The following is a 21,451-nucleotide window of genomic DNA, read 5'->3' as shown; positions in this document are numbered from 1 at the left end:
CATAGGCAGGCCAATTCTGATCTTTTTTTCCACTAGTTGGGCTTTTGGCGAATCAGATCTTTTCATAACAGCTCTTTTTCAGCTAATCGGATTGGTCAAAAACATATCAGAATTGGGATGCCTGTCTAAACGCAGCTGAAGACACCAGCTTCCCTAGGCTGTTTGATCCCAGAAAGTGTTAATCATGTGGTATATGAAAAAAAACCATTTGCATTTTGGGTATTAACCTCTTCTTCGGTAATTAAGGGCCCCATTAAATATTCAGGAACGGATTAAAGGAAAATGTCGGACAAAACTACTCAAAATGTCCAATGAACAAGATAAAATAATATTGAAATGTAATTAATGAATAATGTCACAATTGAAAGATGTATTTCTGCAAAAATATGCTACAGGTATTATTCAATTATCATTTAAATTCACAGCAATTACATTGTCTCCAGTGTAACAAAGTCTGGGCACCGTTTCCCCCCCTATAGCAAATAATCAATTTGATTCAGTGGTTTGCTAGTCGACTCAATTATATCACAACTGTACATAACTGAACAATAGCAATTCTACTCTACCCAATACATTGCATAGTATACAAACATAAGAAAAGGAGAATCCTGACCCAGAGCGAATATTAAATCGTCAAAACTCTACTTTAACTCTATCTATGCAGTTTTATTCTGGAATATTTTTCATTTTTAGGGATGTACTTGCACCTATAAAAGTTATCGTCTATTCATGAAAACATCAGCGATCTACATTAAATCACATGCGAGGTACATTTTTATTTGGTTTTAATATAGAATTCACAACACATAGGCCTACTGCATATTTGTCTTTCCCTTAGTCAATCGAATGATTAAAAATGGTTAAAAGTGTAATTCCCTTAACATTGGTGCATGTAACATCTCTTAAAAGAGGGCAGAAGACAAAAAAACCAAAAAAAAAAAAAAAACACTCAATTAAAAAGTAGCTTAATCCATTGTTTTTGCATCATCAAACAGATTTCACTAGTCGAATCCAAATTCCCAGACCATGATTCAAGTCTACAGCTCTGTCATATACTGTAGCTTCATAACGTCATCTAGGACCATAACATAAGGCAGCTGGTAGGAGGTATATTGCAATGGGCTGTCCATGGCCCATGCTGCTCGGAGGATAGCATACTTCTGTCTGGTGTAAACACATTAAGGGCTACCTTGAGATTTTTTTCTTCTGAGAGTGAAAGGCACTTCTACTGGTGGTCTGGAGTGTTTGAACACACACTACAACCATACTAGTGACCCAGATATGGTCATTGGCACATAAAAAAAATGGCAGACATACACAAGCACCATGTGCTGCCACATCCTGGTTGTACAATCTACTATGTGTGGATCTCAAGTGTGTGTATGTGTGTGTGTGTGTTTATGCGTTGAGCTTTTCTGCCTCGTCCAGTGTCCTAACAGTGGTCAACTCCTCATGTGAGCCCTCCTCACCAGGCAGCTGAGAGAGAGAGAGAGAGAGTAAAATGGAAAGAGAAAAATAAAGATGTAGTGGTGATTTATTTAAACCTTTTTTTCACCTTATCATCTAGTCATAAAAATGCAAGTATGCCTATTGCCTAGATAATTTCAACACATTCCTAAATCTTTATATATATTTTTTTATCAAGAGAATCGTCAATTACTGATTATACATGCATTGACCATGTGAAATGGCACCACCTGATGTTCTGACATGACATGCAGCCATTGGAGTTCAGTAACCAAATGCAAGCATGACACCATGTGGCCACATATCATATTGCACTACATTGGGATCCAACTGTATGCCATCACTGACAATCTTTAACCCTTCATGGGCCTGAATGGCACTGCACTGTCACACAAACACTATGTACAAATCTGTGAGTCCTGTTTGTTCATTCATCCATACAAAGTGACTGGGAGTAGTAGCTAAACTTACCTCCCAGTAGATGCCATCCTCAAAGCAGATGGTGTCAGGAGGAGCACCATAGATTGGCAGCTTCAGAATAAAACCTACAAGACATGGACATATAAATTACATGACAAGGACATGATACAATTACACACATACCTATATACAGGAACAAAAGAGCATAGATATAATATCACCATGCATTTGCAAAACAAACTCAAGTCAAGATAATGACTGTGTGTGCTTATAACATTCTGTAAACTGGTAATATTTAAATCCCCCCTATCCTCTAGCTAGTCCCTCTACGTACCGGTGATAAGACCGCCCAGGAGGGCGATGCCCAGGGTCACAGCCAGGGAGATGGCCTGTCGTACGCCCTGGGACGAGGCTTCCACATCCCCAGAGTGGATGTCAGGGAACACATCAGCCATCCTGCAACACAGAGAGCAGGGAGTGTTGAATGAAACTGTTGTATGAATGCACGCTTTGATGGCGTATGTCTGTTGCGCAATAGGGGGAGCTTCACCATAACACCAGCAGAGGGCACACTTTTCCAACTTGTCAAAAAAAAAGGCAGACTAACCCATCTCCATAGACATCCTTGGTTGCCAGAGCAGCAGTAACTGCTCCAACGATGGCTCCCAGGACTCCAGGCATGCCGTGCAGGTTGTGGACGCCACACGTGTCCTGTATCTTCAGCTTTTCTTCCAGGATAGGCTGAGGGGACAGGGGTGGAAAGTTGGCAGTGCCATGAGTGCGGGTGTTTGTGTGCGTGATGTGTATGCACTCTAGCACCTGTATGTCCTTCAAAAGGTGCCATATACACATAAGTGGATGTGTTTCTCAACATGACTGTTTATGTTGTAAATATATTCTCTTGTTCTGTTGGCATCATAAATGGTCAAATCCTCCTGAGACCCCTTGAAAGGACATTCGGGGCTTTTCAATGATATCACATGTGGGAGTGTGACCTGGATAACTTTCTCTTCCAGGTTTGTCAAAATGGCTGCCAACACAATTAGCACATTTTATGGTAAAAAGGAAGGTAAGTGTGTGTAATTATAATTTTTTTGTGAGTTAGATTTTCAATTGCTTTTAGTAAGTAAATATCTCAGGAATAGTTTGGTGAGTTTTCAGAGCAGTGCAATCATTTTTCACATTGAATAAGATCTTATTTATGTCCTCTGTAGTTTTGTTACCTACTGTACCCATTTACTGTAATGTTAAATTTTTCATATTTACTATCAACTGATTTATTAAGTCCACTACAGTGCACATACAATAGAAAATAAATAAACCTATATTTTGTAATTGTTTAAGTTTTTTATCACCCCAAAAAATGTTGTATTTTTAATTACAGATATGTTTTATTCCTGGGTCTCAGGAGGATAATACATTTTCATTTCCATACACTTCTGTCCTATATCCTGTCTTACCAATGGGAGGTTGGCCTTACCGAGAGGAACTTGAAGCCCAGCACAGAGATGGTTCCAGCCAGGAAGCCCACAATCATGGAGCCGAAAGGAGTGAGCATCATTTCACCAGCAGTTCCCACGGCAACCCCACCGGCAAGGGCAGCGTTCTGGATGTGCACCTAAAGAGAGGAGAGAGACAACGTTTTTAAAATGGTGTTCAAAATGGTTGATTGTCAGAGTCAATTCATACCTTTATTTTAATTATCTATTTGCTATCGCCATCATGCAAAGTGGGGGTGTGCGAGTGTGTAGAGTTAGATTATAGACAGATGTTATGATATGCTGCTGACACACTACCCTTTCACCAACTGTGAGATAATCTCAGCTGATTAGAACGGTACTACTATCATCAGGTCATGTGGTATGTTCACTGACTCCAACACTCCCTCCATTGTATAGAAAAGACAACTTCAGATTGATTTCCATCTAGACAGGAATGCACCTTCTTGATTTCAGCATGAGATGCAGATGACAGCTATGTCCTCAAGGGACATAGCAACTAGATATATTGTCTGGCTCACATGACTGTATACTCTAAAAGTTAGATCGTAACTATGGTGTGATGCTTCAGCATGCATTTTTTGGGATGGTTTCCAATCTAGGCATTCTTAAATCGTATCGTGAGAAAGTTTGATGATTCATAGTTTGATAGTTTAGAATAGATAAATCAAATCTAAACTAGAAAAGTCCATTTTTGGAAGAAAATGTGGGCTTGCTAGCTTGTTTTAAAGTATTTATGGTTTTGAAATAAGTTATAGAAGTGGTAGTGACTGCAGTAGTAATGGTAGTGACTGGTTATAGTTGAAAAAGTGGGTAGATGAAAAGATTGATTGATTGGTTAGCTGATTGATTGCTTGATTGGATAGGATAGCCTGAACATGTGAAAGTTGGTTTGGTGTCTCTAGCTTGAACGGTTCAAGAGTTACTGTTGGTGAGTTCATTGCTATTAAAAAGTTTTTCAAGCAATCTAATTTGGTGCAGTCTGCACATTTGGAAGTTGGTTTCATGTTAATAGCTTAAATCATTTAAGCGCTAGAGCGAGTGGAATAAATATAATAATAATAACAATATAAGTATGTAAGAAATCTAGAGTTGTGCTTTGCTTTCAGCAAGCACACCTAACTACATCTGTAGTCAATAGTTGAAATACCTGTCTGAGTCATCATACAGGATGTTTGCATATCCAGAGGTTGCCAATCAGGATTTAATCCCAAAGGAGTCATGTTTCATTCCAAATATTTACTTACATGTATAACATCTAATAGGGCTAGTAGGCCTATGACGCAAAATACAGTTGAACCAGATTGTTTTGACAACAAACACTGGGAGAAATCTTCCTTCCCCTACCATGTCTAGTCCCTAACTCCCACTTGAAATTATCTGGGAAGACCACTTTAAGCCCCTCATTTACACTGCATAGTCCCTGTAGAATCCTACTTCTCCCTCTATGTCCCCCCAAGTCCACATCGCCTGTCTAGCCCTAGAGTACTTTTAGGGACCTGCTTTTCCTCTTAAGTCCCCCCTACCGTACTAGCCCCCTCACCATATCGAGCTTGCCATCATGGGCCACAACGGCAGACAGGCCGTAGGTGGCTAGGGTGCAGGCAGCCAGGGAATAGTAGGTGTTCATAGCCGTGCGGTGCTGGTCGTCTCCGTGGGCCGTCACAGCAGAGTTGAAGCTTGGCCAGAACATCCACAGGTAGATGGTGCCTGAGCAGGCAGGGAAAAATAAGTATTAGCAAACTGGTATGTAATATAGTCCTTTAGTTTAGCAAGCTTACAGGTAAGGTTTTTTCCTGGGGAGGTGGATGTACTGTACTCTTAATTATGACACAGATTCCCATACATTGGCATTGGCATGCATAGTCAAAACATAACTGGCGTCTTCAGAAAATGAAGGTTAAGTTGTCCGACTTGTTTATGGTGGCTATTTGTATCTAATGTACGGGCTTCCTGCTTACGATGAGCAGGAGGTATTCTTACCAATCATGGCGAAGAGGTCAGAGTGGTAGACAGAGCAGTTCTTGTGTTTGCTCTTGTCCAGGTTGGGGCGGTAGAGAACACGAGCCACCATCAGGCCAAAGTAAGCTCCAAAGGTGTGGATGGTCATGGAGCCACCAGCATCCTTGGCCTAAAGGTGAACATGATCTAATTTAAGGGGTGTAAAAAGCTTAGTCTAAAAGTATATTATGCAAGAGTGATGAGAAAGCCAAATAGGAGAGTAGGCATAATAGTACGTAAAAAAACAGTTTTAGTGTAGTTTTGTATACACACATATAAGCCTTAAGGCTGCAAGACATGAACTGTACATTGAATGGTACACCTAAACACACACACACTCACCCCCAGAACAGAAAGCACAATGAACTCATTGACTGCGAACAGGGTGACTTCAATCACAGACATGACCAGCAGCTGGACTGGACTGGTCTTCCCCAGGACCGCCCCGAACGAGATAAGCACTGAGCCCGTGCAGAAGTCAGCGTTGATCATACTGCAGGAGGGACAAACACTCTTAATGATAGGGTTTATTATGGGATACACTACAGTATACACTTACACCCGTATGATATGACATGTATACACATCACATGTATTTGCTGGTGTGTTGTGTTTATTTTAGTATGAAATATAGGTTATTGTGTGCATGAGCCGTACCTCTCTATTCCGACGTGGATCTTGCCCCCGTGCATGCCGTGGACGAAGCCCTGCATGAGAGTGGCCCACTGCAGAGCAAAGGCCGCGATGAGGAAGTTGAAGCCCACACTGCTAAAGCCGTAACGTTGCAGGAACGTCATGAGGAAACCAAAGCCAATGAAGATCATCACGTGCACATCCTGAAAGCCTGAACAAAGGAGGAGAACACAGTACAGATTATTTTATTGCGTTGGATGCACATTGTCACTATTCAAGTGCCTGTGTGGTCAGTCTTGCAAACATTTTAACAATCCCCTTCTTATGGTTTGGTGAGAAAGACTGTCTTATGACAGTAGTATAGCAGTATCTTTCATCTAATTGTAAGTTCTGGTGACTTCCCCACGAATCACCTACAATCCCTTTTAGTCAACATTTTGTGATTTAAATTGAGCGGGACAGGGGGCTTTGGGAGCCTCAGTTGGCCTACATAGAAGGACACAGAAGTTACCCTGTGCCTCATAGCTCCATTCAGCCTGCTATCCGGCCTTGTTAACCAGCCTACTACACCTCCCTCTGCCCACTGGACGTATTCATCCACATGGCACTGGGGAGTGGGGACAATATCTCTTGGTGTCGTTGCCTGGCAACTGATCATTGGCATAGAGGATATTCGCACTGCTCAACTCCCCATTGGCAGGCTGGCCCAAATACCCCGTGCCATCCCCTAGAAGGACACCTACTGACACCTTCAGAGCGGTGAGAAAATGTAACATGCTCACACATGGGCAACACCTGTGAGGATGTAAATAAACAAAATAGATTGTAAAAATTGTTGTTGTAATATATTACCTGCACTCATGAAGCAACATACAGACCAGTTTTAACCTAATGCCTTATTTACAGTTCTCTTAATTCTGACTGTGTCTTTCAATCATATATCATTTGCTTTCTAGACATTTGTCATGTGGAGCAGCTATAGTTCTAAAGGCTTCTACTATATGTTGACATAACAGCAAATCTCTTATCTCATAGCAATGAGGTCAACCTACATACACACCCAGACAATAAAGAGCAGCAGAGTGAGAATTATACAGTGACATTTGGGGGTCTCAATTTTATTCACGGGACTTCCTATTTGTGCACGAAAATATTTATGGGGCTAATAGTAAAGACATGTATTTGAACAGTAAACATGTATTACCTTTTAATGTGGCATGAACACACCCAGTGATGATGTTTTCACTTATTGTCAAACAAATCACTTCAAAAAGTAGGCTATTTGCACACGTTCATCCACTTCAAAATAATTCCGTCATCCAAACAGTGCCCTGTGCACCCGCCATTTGATGAAGGGAAAGAGACATCTCATACAAAACACCAAAAAGTGTTATGACAGGATATGATCAATGAGAGTAGTCAGATGTGCACTTACTGTATGTGTGTATGTGTGTGTGTGTGTGTTTCATTCTTGAAGGTGATCTTCCATTCAGCAGTGAAGGTGACAGGTTAAAGATGATCTGAAATAATTACTACTAATGGACATTTAGTACTTCCTCTTTCAAATGTACCCAACCTTGAACAGGTTTCTACTTTGTGTCAAAGTCAGTGTACTCAATCACTCAATAGCTTAAAGGCAAGAGCATAAATAGTGAGCCTGGCATAATGTGCATCAGCAGCTTCACCTGCTTCAGTGAAGGATGAAGGCCCAACGCTCAAAGGCTCAATTGATTCAAATCTCAAATGAGTCACAGACTTCAGCTTCAAAGATTAATTGAATTCAAAGTCAAACGGACATGATCCAACTCTCAGAGATTCATATAATTCAACTCCCAAAGTTTCCCATGACTCCAATGGCCTAGTCAACCACACTGACCACAGCGGTCAGTGTGATTGACCAGGCTATGACTCCCCGGCCTTAACAAGGGAAAACTGGAAACCATTGCTACCAGCCAAAGTAGCTCACAGCTCAACTTTGGTTCCTTAATGACCTTTTTGTGCCATACAATCTTTTTCTCTTGCTTTCTCGCTCTCCCTAGCTCGTTTTCTGTGTATCTCAGTCATCCATATGACAAGCCTTGCTGGTGTGACAATAAACACATAAATCACAATGCCACAGCAAACTTTACCTTCTCTCTGAAAACAATCACTCTCTCCCTCCTAACCCTTTCTCTCCTTTTCACCCTCCCTCCTTCTGTTCCCCATCTTTCACTCAACTTTTCCCCCTCACTCTCCTCCCCCCGGTGCGCCTTTCTTTCTCACGCAGAAGCCCCTATCCCTCTGGCCTTTCACTAATTGGACAGTGATTGGGTGAATGTGAAAATTAAACATTCCTCCTACACATTCCCATGTCTGTATAACAGACATTCTCATACTCTTTCTGGGACTTACCTGCACCCAGCCACCTGCATGACATATAGTACAGAGACAATACTGGGAAAGCCTCAAGGTGTGGTGACAGGTAGGACTAGTTGCACACAGGTGAACTTTCAACACGGCTAAGAATTGCACACACCAATTACCTGCACCACCTCCCCCCCCAGCAGTGTTCCTTTGCATTTCATTACTGATCTGTTAAGGTGGAACAGCAACATTCAGAGGAGGAACAGTATACCCGCTGATTGTACACCCACTTCAACAGACATGCTATAACCTATTCAGAAACCAAACTTCCTTCCCTCTTGCTGTTCAAAGTAGCCTATGAGTTAGATGGTTTTGACGCTAATCAAAAAAACATTGACAGACAGATCTGAGAAACTAAAGGGTTATATCAAAGGACAGTAATCTCTCCCCATGCCGGATTTGTTTCCATATTGACATTGGGGAACTTAACTCTCCCTCTCCTCCCACTTGACAAAGAGCTTCTAGTTTCCAATTATTTTCAGTGGACCGCAGACAGTAGAAAGTATGCAATTACGTAAGCACATTGTCTGTTTTCAGGTATCCGTCTGTCTCCAAAATGTACTGTTGTGATTGTTGGTGTTTATATTGTACACCACAACACAAAGCAAACGGAGCATTTCAAGTATAAAACCGATAATGAGAATTATCTATTTGATACATCAGTGAACTGGAGTACACTGTCACAGAAAGTAAAACAAGTTCACCCAAAAACATTTGGCAACCAAACCCTCCTCTAATTAGGAAACAAATTAACCATTTGTTGCTTTGCTGCTTGCAGCCAAATGTCAAAGCAAAGGAGGGAAAACTCACATTGAACACTGAGAAGCTCACGGGTTGTAGGGGAGAGTGGGGTAAGTTTATCCATTTTTTACATTCAGCATTCCACCGTCAAGGGAAATATAGTATTCTTTATAACAAATCTATTAACATATATTTCAGGATGTTGTGTATCCCTGGAAATAATCAGAATTCATGTTAACATTACAGTTTTGAAAACATAGCTTGTCCAAAAAAAGTGGTCTCTTCGCACAACTTATCCCGGGTATGGAGTAAGTTGAGCCACGGGACAGGTTAAGTTAAGCCGCCTACACATTTCTGTATTGAATGAAATATTACCACTACCTTTTTAAAACCATGTCTATCTTTATTTCCCAAACACAATCGCTGTTTTGTCTTTTAATCATTTTAAGCATCTTTTAACACAGGCTTAACACCTAACAAACACTTTGTACTTTTTAAACACTTTTAACATAGGCCAGGCTCTGTTGTTACCTCATATCCCAGCGATAATGCCTTGCATTATGGCTGGGAAGAAAACACTTCAATTTTCTCAACTTGCCATTGGCTCAACCATAGGCCCAACTTACCCCATGGCCATTGGCTCAACTTACCGAAGGACACACATTTTGACTATATTAGCCCACACAGGTACGAGGATGCACTTTCATGCTAGGTTTAGGACCTCATATTGAAGCTTATAGACACCCCAACTGATGTATAATCTTAAAATGATCTACTTTGGTTTAGATACAAGCATCATGAAACCTCTAACACAATACATTAATTTGACTTGGTGAGAATCTGTTTTTTGGACATAACTTGCTTACAACTTTTCCATGTGGTTTATTCCTTCACAGAATCAATGAAATTATGACCTCTTCCTAAATATTCGGTCATATTTTTTATTGTATGGTTTCCTAGAAACAAGGGTGGCTAAACTTACCCCTTTGGCTCATCTTACCCCACTCTGCCCTATGTATTAAAGGGTATCAGAGTAGGAATGCTGATCTACAGCACTGAGCACAGATCAAACATAAAATAGTTATTTTGCCCCTCTACAAACCCTCACAAACAGCTCACCTCAATGACCATCACCACCCACCTCCTCATCTCCTCCACACAACCGTACTGTAAGTTCATAACGTCCCCCCAAAAAATGATGGGGAAGACTAGACTCCCCAGGGGGGAAGGCAATATACAAACACAGCACTGGAGCAAGACATGCGACATAACACAGAAGGAAAATAAATTATTTCCCATCTAGTCGTCAGATTCGTTTGAGCTTCAGACAACTTTTCTGTCATGTTCATTGTCATGACAAACATGTATGGCATGACAATGAACGACACAAGACTTGCCTAAACAACAAACAGATCTGCTTCTGCTACCATGCAAGTCTCAGACACATAGACAAACCATAACAAATAAGGAAAATAACAATTATTTCATTTCTATAGATAGACTCCACATCCCCCATTCTCTCCACCCTCACAAGGTAATAGTTACCCTTATCCACATATTTAGGGTCAGATCACCATACTACCTAATCATAACCATAACCATTAAAGGGATGAAAATGTATCTGACCCTGTATCAGTGGTTAGGGATGTCTACTACCCCACCTGTCTCGTTACCCCAACCCTACCCCTCTCTCTGCGGTCACTCACTGGGGTAGCGGTAGTAAAAGTCGTTTTCGTAGTTGGAGGAGCCATTGGCAATTTTCATGTGCCATTGCTTGGCGTCTGTCTCTTCGTCGTACTTCACCAGCGTGCCGAAGAGGATGATGATGATCACCTCCAGGATGATGCAGGCCATGGGCAGCTTCAGCCGCAAGTTAGTCGCTGAGTTCGTCATGGCTGTGGGGTTACCTGGGTATTCTCCTAGCTCTGCACTATGGCCTTAGGGGTGAATGGTTAGAAGTCCAACTCAGCTCCAGAGCGGGGAACACAGCAACATACACTAACTCAGAGTGGGAGTGAGGAGGACTCAAGCTGACACATGATTTGGTCAGACGTAATTAGTGTGCTTCGGTTGCAAATGATCATGCCAATCAGAGGCTGCAAGCAAACCTCAGCCCCTCCCCTTCACTATTGCTGCTGTTATGGTGGTCTGGAATTAGTTAGGACTCCTTAAAATGATCAGTTACTCCTCTAGATTGATAGAGAAGGAAAATGACCCATCAAAAACTATTTTTATGGGTTTACCCTTCATATTGAAATCGTTTTTTAAATGCTTTCTTATACCTTATCTACGGTAAAAACAGGTCGATGGTTCAAGACCCACTGTGAATTAAAAAACACAAACAGATGCATGCAGACAGACAGTCAAGCGTGTACACGCATAGGATCTAACATATTGCTTGTGTGAATGTAAGCAGTGTCTCTCCATTATGCCATTGACTCCTCAAAGTGAGACAAAAAGTAAAATAAAAACAAAACTTCTTGGGATCAAAATAGTTTGTGCAACCATGTGTGATAATGTGCCAAGACACATATACACACACACACATTCCATTCATCCTTACTTACTGTCACAATATTAAAAAGCTAAAAAGGCCTGTAGTTGAGATGTTTGGACAGGCGCAACTGGAAAGGTTGTGGGATATCGGGTTTGGGATGGGTGGGGGGGGGGGGGGGGGGGGGGGGGGGGGGGGGTTTGAGACTCAGGTTTTGGGGGAGTAGGATGTGAGAGGGGATGGAGGCAGGTCTGTGCACATCTTTGTCCTGTAAGGAGGAGCCATCACTCACTATGTACGCTATCTTTCTCCTTTAGAGAAGCGCACCTAGCAGGAATGCTGTTATGGTTTAGAGAATCTCAACTAAAAGCCTACCACAGGCGTCAAAGCCAATCTATGAAGTTGAATCCTGAATGTCTGTCAAGCTTTCTGCCTACCTTCCTGCCTGAATGACTGTCTGAAGAGTTGGGGTCATTTCACATTTAATTCAGTCAATGAAGGTCAAATAAAATTCAAGAATTCAAGAATTCCACTAATGATGATGACTGATGGCATACTGTAGGCCTACTGTAGTTAAGGCACAGCGAAATCCAAGTAGAACTTACAGTAGCTATGAATGTTATTGGCCCATCCACCACTTCGGAGGACAAAAGTAACTTTGTTACAATTGTATTGCATTTTTTACATTTTGTTACATATACAGTCGTGGTCAAAAGTTTTGAGAATATTGGTCTTCACAAAGTTCGCTGCTTCAGTGTTACGAGATATTTTTGTCAGATGTTACTATGGTATACTGAAGTATATTTACAAGCATTTTTATTGACAATTACATTACGTTTATGCAAAGAGTCAATATTTGCAGTGTTGACCCTTCTTTTTCAAGACCTCTGCAATCTGCCCTGGCATGCTGTCAATTAACTTCTGGGCCACATCCTGACTGATGGCAGCCCATTCTTGCATAATCAATGCTTGGAGTTAGTCCGAATTTGTGGGTTTTTGTTTGTCCACCCGCCTCATGAGGATTGACCACAAGTTCTCAATGGGATTAAGGTCTGGGGAGTTTCCTGACCATGGACCCAAAATGTCGATGTTTTGTTCCCCGAGCCACTTAGTTATCACTTTTGCCTTATGGCAAGGTGCTCCATCATGCTGGAAAAGGTATTGTTCGTCACCAAACTGTTCTTGGATGGTTGGAAGTTGCTCTCGGAGGATGTGTTGGTACCGTTCTTTATTCATGGCTGTGTTCTTAGGCAAAATTGTGAGTGATCCCACTCCCTTGGCTGAGAAGCAACCCCACACATGAATGGTCTCAGGATGCTTTACTGTTGGCATGACACAGGACTGATTGTAGCACTCACCTTGTCTTCTCCGGACAAGGTGTTTTCCGGATGCTCCAAACAATCGGAAAGGGGATTCATCAGAGTAAATGACTTTACCCCAGTCCTCAGCAGTCCAATCCCTGTACCTTTTGCAGAATATCAGTCTGTCCCTGATGTTTTTCCTGGAGAGAAGTGGCTTCTTTGCTGCCCTTCTTGAGACCAGGCCATCCTCCAAAAGTCTTCGCCTCACTGTGCGTGCAGATGAACTCACACCTGCCTGCTGCCATTCCTGAGCAAGCTCTGCATTGGTGGTGCCCCGATCCCGCAGCTGAATCAACTTTAGGAGACGGTCCTGGCACTTGCTGGACTTTCTTGGGCGCCCTGACGCCTTCTTCACAACAATTGAACCTCTCTCCTTGAAGTTCTTGATGATCCGATAAATGGTTGATTTAGGTGCACTCTTCCTAGCATCGATATCCTATAAGCCCTTTTTGTGCGAAGCAATGATGACGGCATGTGTTTCCTTGCAGGTAACCATGGTTAACAGAGGAAGAACAATGATTTCAAGCACCACCCTCCTTTTAAAGCTTCCAGTCTGTTATTCTAACTCAATCAGCATGACAGAGTGATCTCCAGCCTTGTCCTCGTCAACACTCTCACCTGTGTTAACGAGAGAATGACTGACATGATGGCAGCTGGTCCTTTTGTGGCAGGGCTGAAATGCAGTGGAAATGTTTTTTGGGGATTAAGTTCATTTTCATGGCAAAGAGGGACTTTGCATTTAATTGCAATTCATCTGATCACTCTTCATGACATTCTGGAGTATATGCAAATTGACATCATCAAAACTGAGGCAGCAGACTTTGTGAAAATTAGTATTTGTGTCATTCTCAAAACGTATGACCACGACTGTACATTATTCATAAATTTCACATACATGGTACTTCTAATAACAGTATTATCAGGGCCGTAACCAGGGTTTGAATTTTTGTGAGGTCATTTTGGGGGGTTTAAATGTATTTCCTGAATTGACTGACTTAATTTCTAATTGAACCCTTCTGGGCACGTGCCCTGCGTGCACGGTCGGTAATTTGGATGTGGTTACTACAAGTTTAGATATCTGGCTAGACTAATTTGACTAATTTACCAATCTAAATCATTTTTACTGATATGGGCTAATTGAGGGACAGTCAGTCAGTGACCTATAACAAGATGAAAACTGCTGATGTACATGTTCATTTCAATTAACCGAAACAGAGAGGTTGTTATCTGGTTAAAGGAAAAAAGGCAATAAAAAAAGGGTGAGCCATTCTTACTACTCTACTGGAAAACCAGTTTGGGTTTAAGTATAGCTGTTGTATGACTGACGCTTTAATAACCTTTTACTGCAGTAGTCATTAAGAAATCTACTTTGAAACAAAAGTATACACCTCACACACATCTTTATGGGCTTAAAAAATAAGATATAGAGTTGAAATGTATTCAATTTTGAGTTTGCATACCAATATTACACTTTATATACATCACAGAAGACTGAAATATAATAAAACCGTTTGACATAGAAACACAAGATGTTTTGCAGATTTTTGAAATAATGTTTATTAACTATGAAAAGTATGAATAACATTCCACCCATCAGACCACTAGGTCATTTGACTGCAAGAAAGGGAGAGGTTTAATGCTTTAATATTTAATCATTTTAGCCCCCCAAATTCCTATTCATTATATAAACAAGCATGTTTAATTATGTCTGGCTCACCGTTTCAAATAAAGTGAAATATGTTTTACTCATAATTTGAAAAACAAGCTGTGGAGTAGGCAGAGCTATAAGTAAATACGTGAACTGTGATTTTTCTAGTGTAACATGTTTCATCCTGTCTTTCCGTGAGACCCATTAACATTCCTCCCCACGGTACGTTGACAGGGTGGGCTACAGGGCACATCTAAATCCTCAGCCCCTTCAAAACAATTGAGTTTCACTTACTTAGCCCCATAGTTTAACTCAGGAGCATTCTTCTCTAAACTGATAGCATATACTCAGATTAGTAAATTAAATGTTTGCCCAGGTTAGGACACTGATGGGCAGAGAATATAACATATTGACCATGTTCTGTACATAGTGTCTCACCATCTTGATAATTGTGACTTTTGAAGTCAACAAACAAAAGCCCTGGCTCATGGGAAAAATATCAATTTGACAGAGGTTAGCCTGGTGTAAGGGATCCCTTTGGTCATTTATAAAGGAGGTGTTTTATTGAGTACATTTAGGGCTGACCCCAATTAGTTGACTGGACGATTGTTTGGTCGTTAGGCTGTTGGTTGACCGAGATTGTTTTAGTTGAGCAGTAACAAATATATACAGTGCCTTCGGAAAGTATTCAGACACCTTGAGTTTTTCCACATTTTGTTAAATTACAGCCTTATTCTAAAATTCATTAAACTGTTTTTTCCCCTCATCAATCTACACACAATGCCCCATAATGACAAAGCAAAAACTGGTTTTTAGAAATTTTTGCAAATGTATTACAAATAAAAAACAGAAATATAACATTTACATAAGTATTCAGACCCTTTACTCAGTACTTTGTTGAAGCATCTTTGATTACAGCCTCGAGTCTTCTTGGGTATGACGCTACAAGCTTGGCACACCTGTATTTGGAGAGTTTCTCCCATTCTTCTCTGCAGATCCTCTCAAGCTCTGTCATGTTGGATGGGGAGCGTTGCTCCACAGCTATTTTCAGGTCTCTCCAGAGATGTTAGATCCGGTTCAAGTCCGGGCTCTGGCTGGGCCACTCAAGGACATTCAAAGAGTTGTCCCGAAGCCACTCCTGCATTGTCTTGGCTGTGTGCTTATGGTCATTGTCCTGTTGGAAGGTGAACCTTTGCCCCAGTCTGAGGTCCTGAGCGCTCTGGAGCAGGTTTTCATCAAGGATCTCTGTACTTTGATCCGTTTATCTTTTCCTCGATCCTGACTAGTCTCCCAGTCCCAGCCGCTGAAAAACATCCCCACAGCATGATGCCTCCACCACCATGCTTCACCGTAGGGATGGTGCCAGCTTTCCTCCAGACATGACGCTTGGCATTCAGGCCAAAGAGTTCAATATTGATGTCATCAGACCAGAGAATCTTGTTTCTCATGGTCTGAGAGTCTTTAGGTGCCTTTTGGCAAACTCCAAGAGGGCTGTCATGTGCCTTTTACTGAGGAGTGGCTTCTGTCTGGCCACTCTACCATGAAGGGCTGATTGGTGGAGTGCTGCAGAGATGGTTGTCCTTCTGGAATGTTCTCCCATCTCCAAAGAGGAACTCTAGAGCTCTGTCAGAGTGACCATCGGGTTCTTGGTCATCTCCCTGACTAAGGCCCTTCTCCCCCGATTGCTCAGTTTGGCAGAGGGGACAGCTCTAGGAAGAGTCTTGGTGGTTCCAAACTTCTTCCATTTAAGAATGATGGAGGCCACTGTGTTCTTGGAGACCTTCAATGCTGCAGACATTTTTTGATACCCTTCCCCAGATCTGTGTCTGGACACAATCCTGTCTCGGAGCTCTACGGACAATGCCTTTGAGCTCATGGCTTGGTTTTTGCTCTGACATGCACTGTCAACTGTGGGACCTTATATCGACAGGTGTGTGCCTTTCCAAATCATGTCCAATCAATTGAATTTAACACAGGTGGACTCCAATCAAGTTGTAGAAACATTTCAAGGATGATCAATGGAAACAGGATGCTCAATTTCGAGTTTCATAGCAAAGGGTCTGAATACTTATGTAAATAAGGTATTTCAGTTTTTTTTTTTTTTATACATTTGCAAACATTTATAAAAACCTGTTTTCGTCATTATGGGGTATTGTGTGTAGATTGATGTGGATTTTTATTTATTTATTACATTTTAGAATAGGCTGTAACATAACAAAATGTGGAAAAAGTCAAGGGTTCTGAATGATTTCCGAAGGCACTATATATTTTTTTACATATATACATATACAATTACATAGATACAGACACATTACAGAGATAGAGATGAAAAAATGCTCAATCTCCAAATGAGTATTAGGGGGGAGTTTAAGTACAATTCTTACAAGGTTGTTTGGCTGGTAGCTTATTCTTTAGATGTTTGGGGTTGCTGGTGAACCATGATGTGCAGGCATAATCAAAGTGACACTGGACTAGCGCACTTGCCAGAGTCTTTAGGGAGTTTATAAGTAGGTTTCCATCCAATTGGCGACAGATTTTCATGAGAATATTCTAAAATCTTCATAAAAACAATATGCCATTTCAGAGTTTCCTTTGGCGCCGGGCAACATGACAGGGAATATTTTAATTTACCGGACATTTGAGACATTTAATGAACATTCATATGCATTCAGATACAACCTGGCGCAGCCAGCGCCATCAATAAATAAGGGATGTTGGCCAAATGAATCACATTTATGTGTCCTTAAAAACAGCCTATAAGAAATTACAAAAACACTATTCCATGTGTTTCAATGTATAGCATATGCAAAACTTTATAGCCTATATAAAAATAAAAAATAAAATGCCCTACTTTCGTAAAATAATAATTGTCCACCTCATGGTTCAGCTGTCAGAGATTTGAGCACTAAACTTACAGTGGGGAAAAAAAGTATTTAGTCAGCCACCAATTGTGCAAGTTCTCCCACATAAAAAGATGAGAGAGGCCTGTAATTTTCATCATAGGTACACGTCAACTATGACAGACAAAATGAGAAAAAAAAATCCAGAAAATCACATTGTAGGATTTTTAATGAATTTATTTGCAAATTATGGTGGAAAATAAGTATTTGGTCAATAACAAAAGTTTCTCAATACTTTGTTATATACCCTTTGTTGGCAATGACACAGGTCAAACGTTTTCTGTAAGTCTTCACAAGGTTTTCACACACTGTTGCTGGTATTTTGGCCCATTCCTCCATGCAGATCTCCTCTAGAGCAGTGATGTTTTGGGGCTGTCGCTGGGCAACACAGACTTTCAACTCCCTCCAAAGATTTTCTATGGGGTTGAGATCTGGAGACTGGCTAGGCCACTCCAGGACCTTGAAATGCTTCTTACGAAGCCACTCCTTCGTTGCCCGGGCGGTGTGTTTGGGATCATTGTCATGCTGAAAGACCCAGCCACGTTTCATCTTCAATGCCCTTGCTGATGGAAGGAGGTTTTCACTCAAAATCTCACGATACATGGCCCCATTCATTCTTTCCTTTACACGGATCAGTGGTCCTGGTCCCTTTGCAGAAAAACAGCCCCAAAGCATGATGTTTCCATCCCCATGCTCCACAGTAGGTATGGTGTTCTTTGGATGCAACTCAGCATTCTTTGTCCTCCAAACACGACAAGTTGAGTTTTTACCAAAAAGTTCTATTTTGGTTTCATCTGACCATATGACATTCTCCCAATCCTCTTCTGGATCATCCAAATGCACTCTAGCACTGTACTGGCTTAAGCAGGGGGACACGTCTGGCACTGCAGGATTTGAGTCCCTGGCGGCATAGTGTGTTACTGATGGTAGGCTTTGTTACTTTGGTCCCAGCTCTCTGCAGGACATTCACTAGGTCCCCCCGTGTTGTTCTGGGATTTTTGCTCACCGTTCTTGTGATCATTTTGACCCCACAGGGTGAGATCTTGCGTGGAGCCCCAGATCGAGGGAGATTATCAGTGGTCTTGTATGTCTTCCATTTCCTAATAATTGCTCCCACAGTTGATTTCTTAAAACCAACCTGCTTACCTATTGCAGATTCAGTCTTCCCAGCCTGGTGCAGGTCTACAATTTTGTTTCTGGTGTCCTTTGACAGCTCTTTGGTCTTGGCCATAGTGGAGTTTGGAGTGTGACTGTTTGAGGTTGTGGACAGGTGTCTTTTATACTGATAACAAGTTCAAACAGGTGCCATTAATACAGGTAACGAGTGGGGGACAGAGGAGCCTCTTAAACAAGAAGTTACAGGTCTGTGAGAGCCAGAAATCTTGCTTGTTTGTAGGTGACCAAATACTTATTTTCCACCATAATTTGCAAATAAATTCATTAAAAATCCTACAATGTGATTTTCTGGAATTTTTTTTCTCAATTTGTCTGTCATAGTTGACGTGTACCTATGATGAAAATTACAGGCCTCTCTCATCTTTTTAAGTGGGAGAACTTGCACAATTGGTGGCTGACTAAATACTTTTTTTCCCCACTGTATCTGGGCATTGCATGCAAAGGCTTAGGTGTCCACTGTATATTTGAATAAAAATATATATTAAATCAAATTTTATTTGTCACATGCGCCAAATACAACAGATGAAATGCTTACTTACAAGCCCTTAACCAACAATGCATTTCAACAAATAGAGTTAAGAAAAGATTTACTAAATAAAGTAAAGTCAAAAATAAAATAAAAAGTAACACAATAAAATTACATAACATTAACGAGGCTATATACAGGGGGTACCGGTACCGAGTCAATGTGCGGGGGTACAGGTTAGTCGAGGTAATTTGTACATGTAGGTAGGGGTAAAGTGACTATGGTCCTCTGTAGCTCAGCTGGTAGAGCATGGCGCTTGTAACGCCAAGGTAGTGGGTTTGATCCCCTGGACCACCCATACACAAACAAATGTATGCATGCATGACTGTAACTCGCTTTGGATAAAAGTGTCTGCTAAATGGCATATTATTATTATTATTATTATTATTATTATTATAAACTGCACGTAGCAGCAGTGTAAAAACAAAGGGGTGGGGGGGCAATGTAAATAGTCTTTGTGGCCATTTGATTAATTGTTCAGCAGTCTTATGGCTTGGGGGTAGAAGCTGTTAAGGAGCCTTTTGGACCTAGACTTGGTGCTCCAGTACCACTTGCTGTGCGGTAGCAGAGAGAACAGTCTATGACCTGGGAGTCTTTGAAAAATGTTTGGGCCTTCATCTGACACCTCATAGTATATAGGTCCTGGATGGCAGGAAGCTTGCCCCCAGTGATGTACTAGGCCGTACGCACTACCCTCTGTAGCGCCTTGCGGTCGGATGCCTAGCAGTTGCCATACCAGGTGGTGACGCAATTGGTCAGGATGCTCTCGATGGTGCAGCTGTAGAACTTTTTGAGGATCTGGGGACCCATGCCAAATCTTTTCAGTCTCCTCTTCACGACTGTCTTGGTGTGTTTGGACCATGATAGTTTGTCGGTGATGTGGACACCAAGGAACTTGAAACTCTCGACCCGCTCCCCTACAGCCCCGTTGATATTAATGGGGGCCTGTTCGGCCCTCCTTTTCCTGTAGTCCATGATCAGCTCCTTTGTCTTGCTCACATTGAGGGAGAGGTTGTTGTCCTGGCACCACACTGCCGGGTCTCTGACCTCCTTCCTATAGGCTGTCTCATCGTTGTCGGTGATCCGGCCTACCACTGTTGTGTCATCAGCAAACTTAATGATGGTGTTGGAGTCGTGCTTGGCCACGCAGTCTTGGGTGAACAGGGAGTACAGGAGGGGACTAAGCACGCACCCCTGAGGGGCCCCAGTGTTGAGGATCAGTGTGGCAGATGAGTTGCATCCCATTCCCAAGTCCTAATTTTCGAGCATCCCTGTTTATGAGTGTAGCCTAGTGTGTTCACTGCAAAGTGTCAAGAGTTCTGAACCTTTAATGGCACAACTAGTGCTCTCACCATGGTAATGCATAGTTGCTAGTTCAACCCTTAGGCCTGAAGATTATGATCGATAATGTCAAAATCTGCACTGAAGTCTAACAAAACAGCTCCCACAATCTTCTTATTATCAATTTCTTTCAGCCAATCATCAGTCATTTGTGTGAGTGCCGTACATGTTGAGTGCCCTTCGCTACAAGCGTGCTGAAAGTCAGTTGTTCATTTGTTTACTGTGATATAGCATTGGATCTGATCAAACACCATTTTTTTCAAAAGTTTAGTAAGGGTCCGTAGCAGGCTGATTGGTTGTTTGAACCCGTAAAGGGTGGTTTGCTATTCCTGGGTAGCAGAATTACTTTTGCTTCCCTCCAGGCCTGAGGACACACGGTTTCCTGTAGGCTTAGATTTAAGAGATGGCAAATAGGAGTGGCAATATACGTAGTCCGCTATTATCCTCAGTCATTTTCCATCCAAGTTGTCATTCCCAGGTGGTTTGTCATTGTTGATAGGCAACAATCATTTTTTCACCTCTTCCAGACTCACTTTACGAAATTGAAAATTACAATACTCGTCTTTCATAATTTGGTCAGTAATGCATGGATGTGTAGGTTCAAAGTTTGTTGTTGGCATGTCATGCCTAATTTTTCTAATCTTGTCAATGAAAAAAGTTATTAAAGTAGTTGGCAATATCAGTGGGTTTTGTTATAAATGAGACATCTGATTCAATGAAGGATGGAGCTGAGTTTGGTGTTTTGCCCAAAATGTCATTTAAGGCGGTCCAAAACGTTTTACCATCATCCTTTATATAATTTATCTTTGTTTCATAGAACAGTTTCTTCTTCTTTTTGCTT

At 41.6% G+C, this 21,451-nt stretch overlaps 1 protein-coding gene across 1 annotated transcript; it reads right to left on the bottom strand.

Moving 5' to 3' along the window:
* Positions 1-756: 756 nt before the first annotated feature.
* On the bottom strand, positions 757-11,180 carry LOC311139151 (ammonium transporter Rh type B-like). Its single transcript, XM_084174042.1, has 10 exons — positions 10,871-11,180; positions 6,045-6,231; positions 5,730-5,880; positions 5,370-5,517; positions 4,930-5,096; positions 3,368-3,505; positions 2,495-2,628; positions 2,222-2,343; positions 1,939-2,012; positions 757-1,476 (listed from the first exon to the last, which is right to left on the bottom strand). The coding sequence occupies exons 1-10, from the start codon at positions 11,055-11,057 to the stop codon at positions 1,399-1,401; spliced, it is 1,386 nt and encodes a 461-aa protein (XP_084030168.1). The 5' UTR covers positions 11,058-11,180; the 3' UTR covers positions 757-1,398.
* Positions 11,181-21,451: the final 10,271 nt, after the last annotated feature.

Source organism: Coregonus lavaretus (assembly GCF_964263955.1).
Source record: "Coregonus lavaretus genome assembly, chromosome: 13".
NCBI lineage: Eukaryota > Metazoa > Chordata > Actinopteri > Salmoniformes > Salmonidae > Coregonus > Coregonus lavaretus.
The sequence above is the reverse complement of the archived record's forward strand: the minus strand, read 5'-3'. Positions and strand labels throughout refer to the sequence as shown.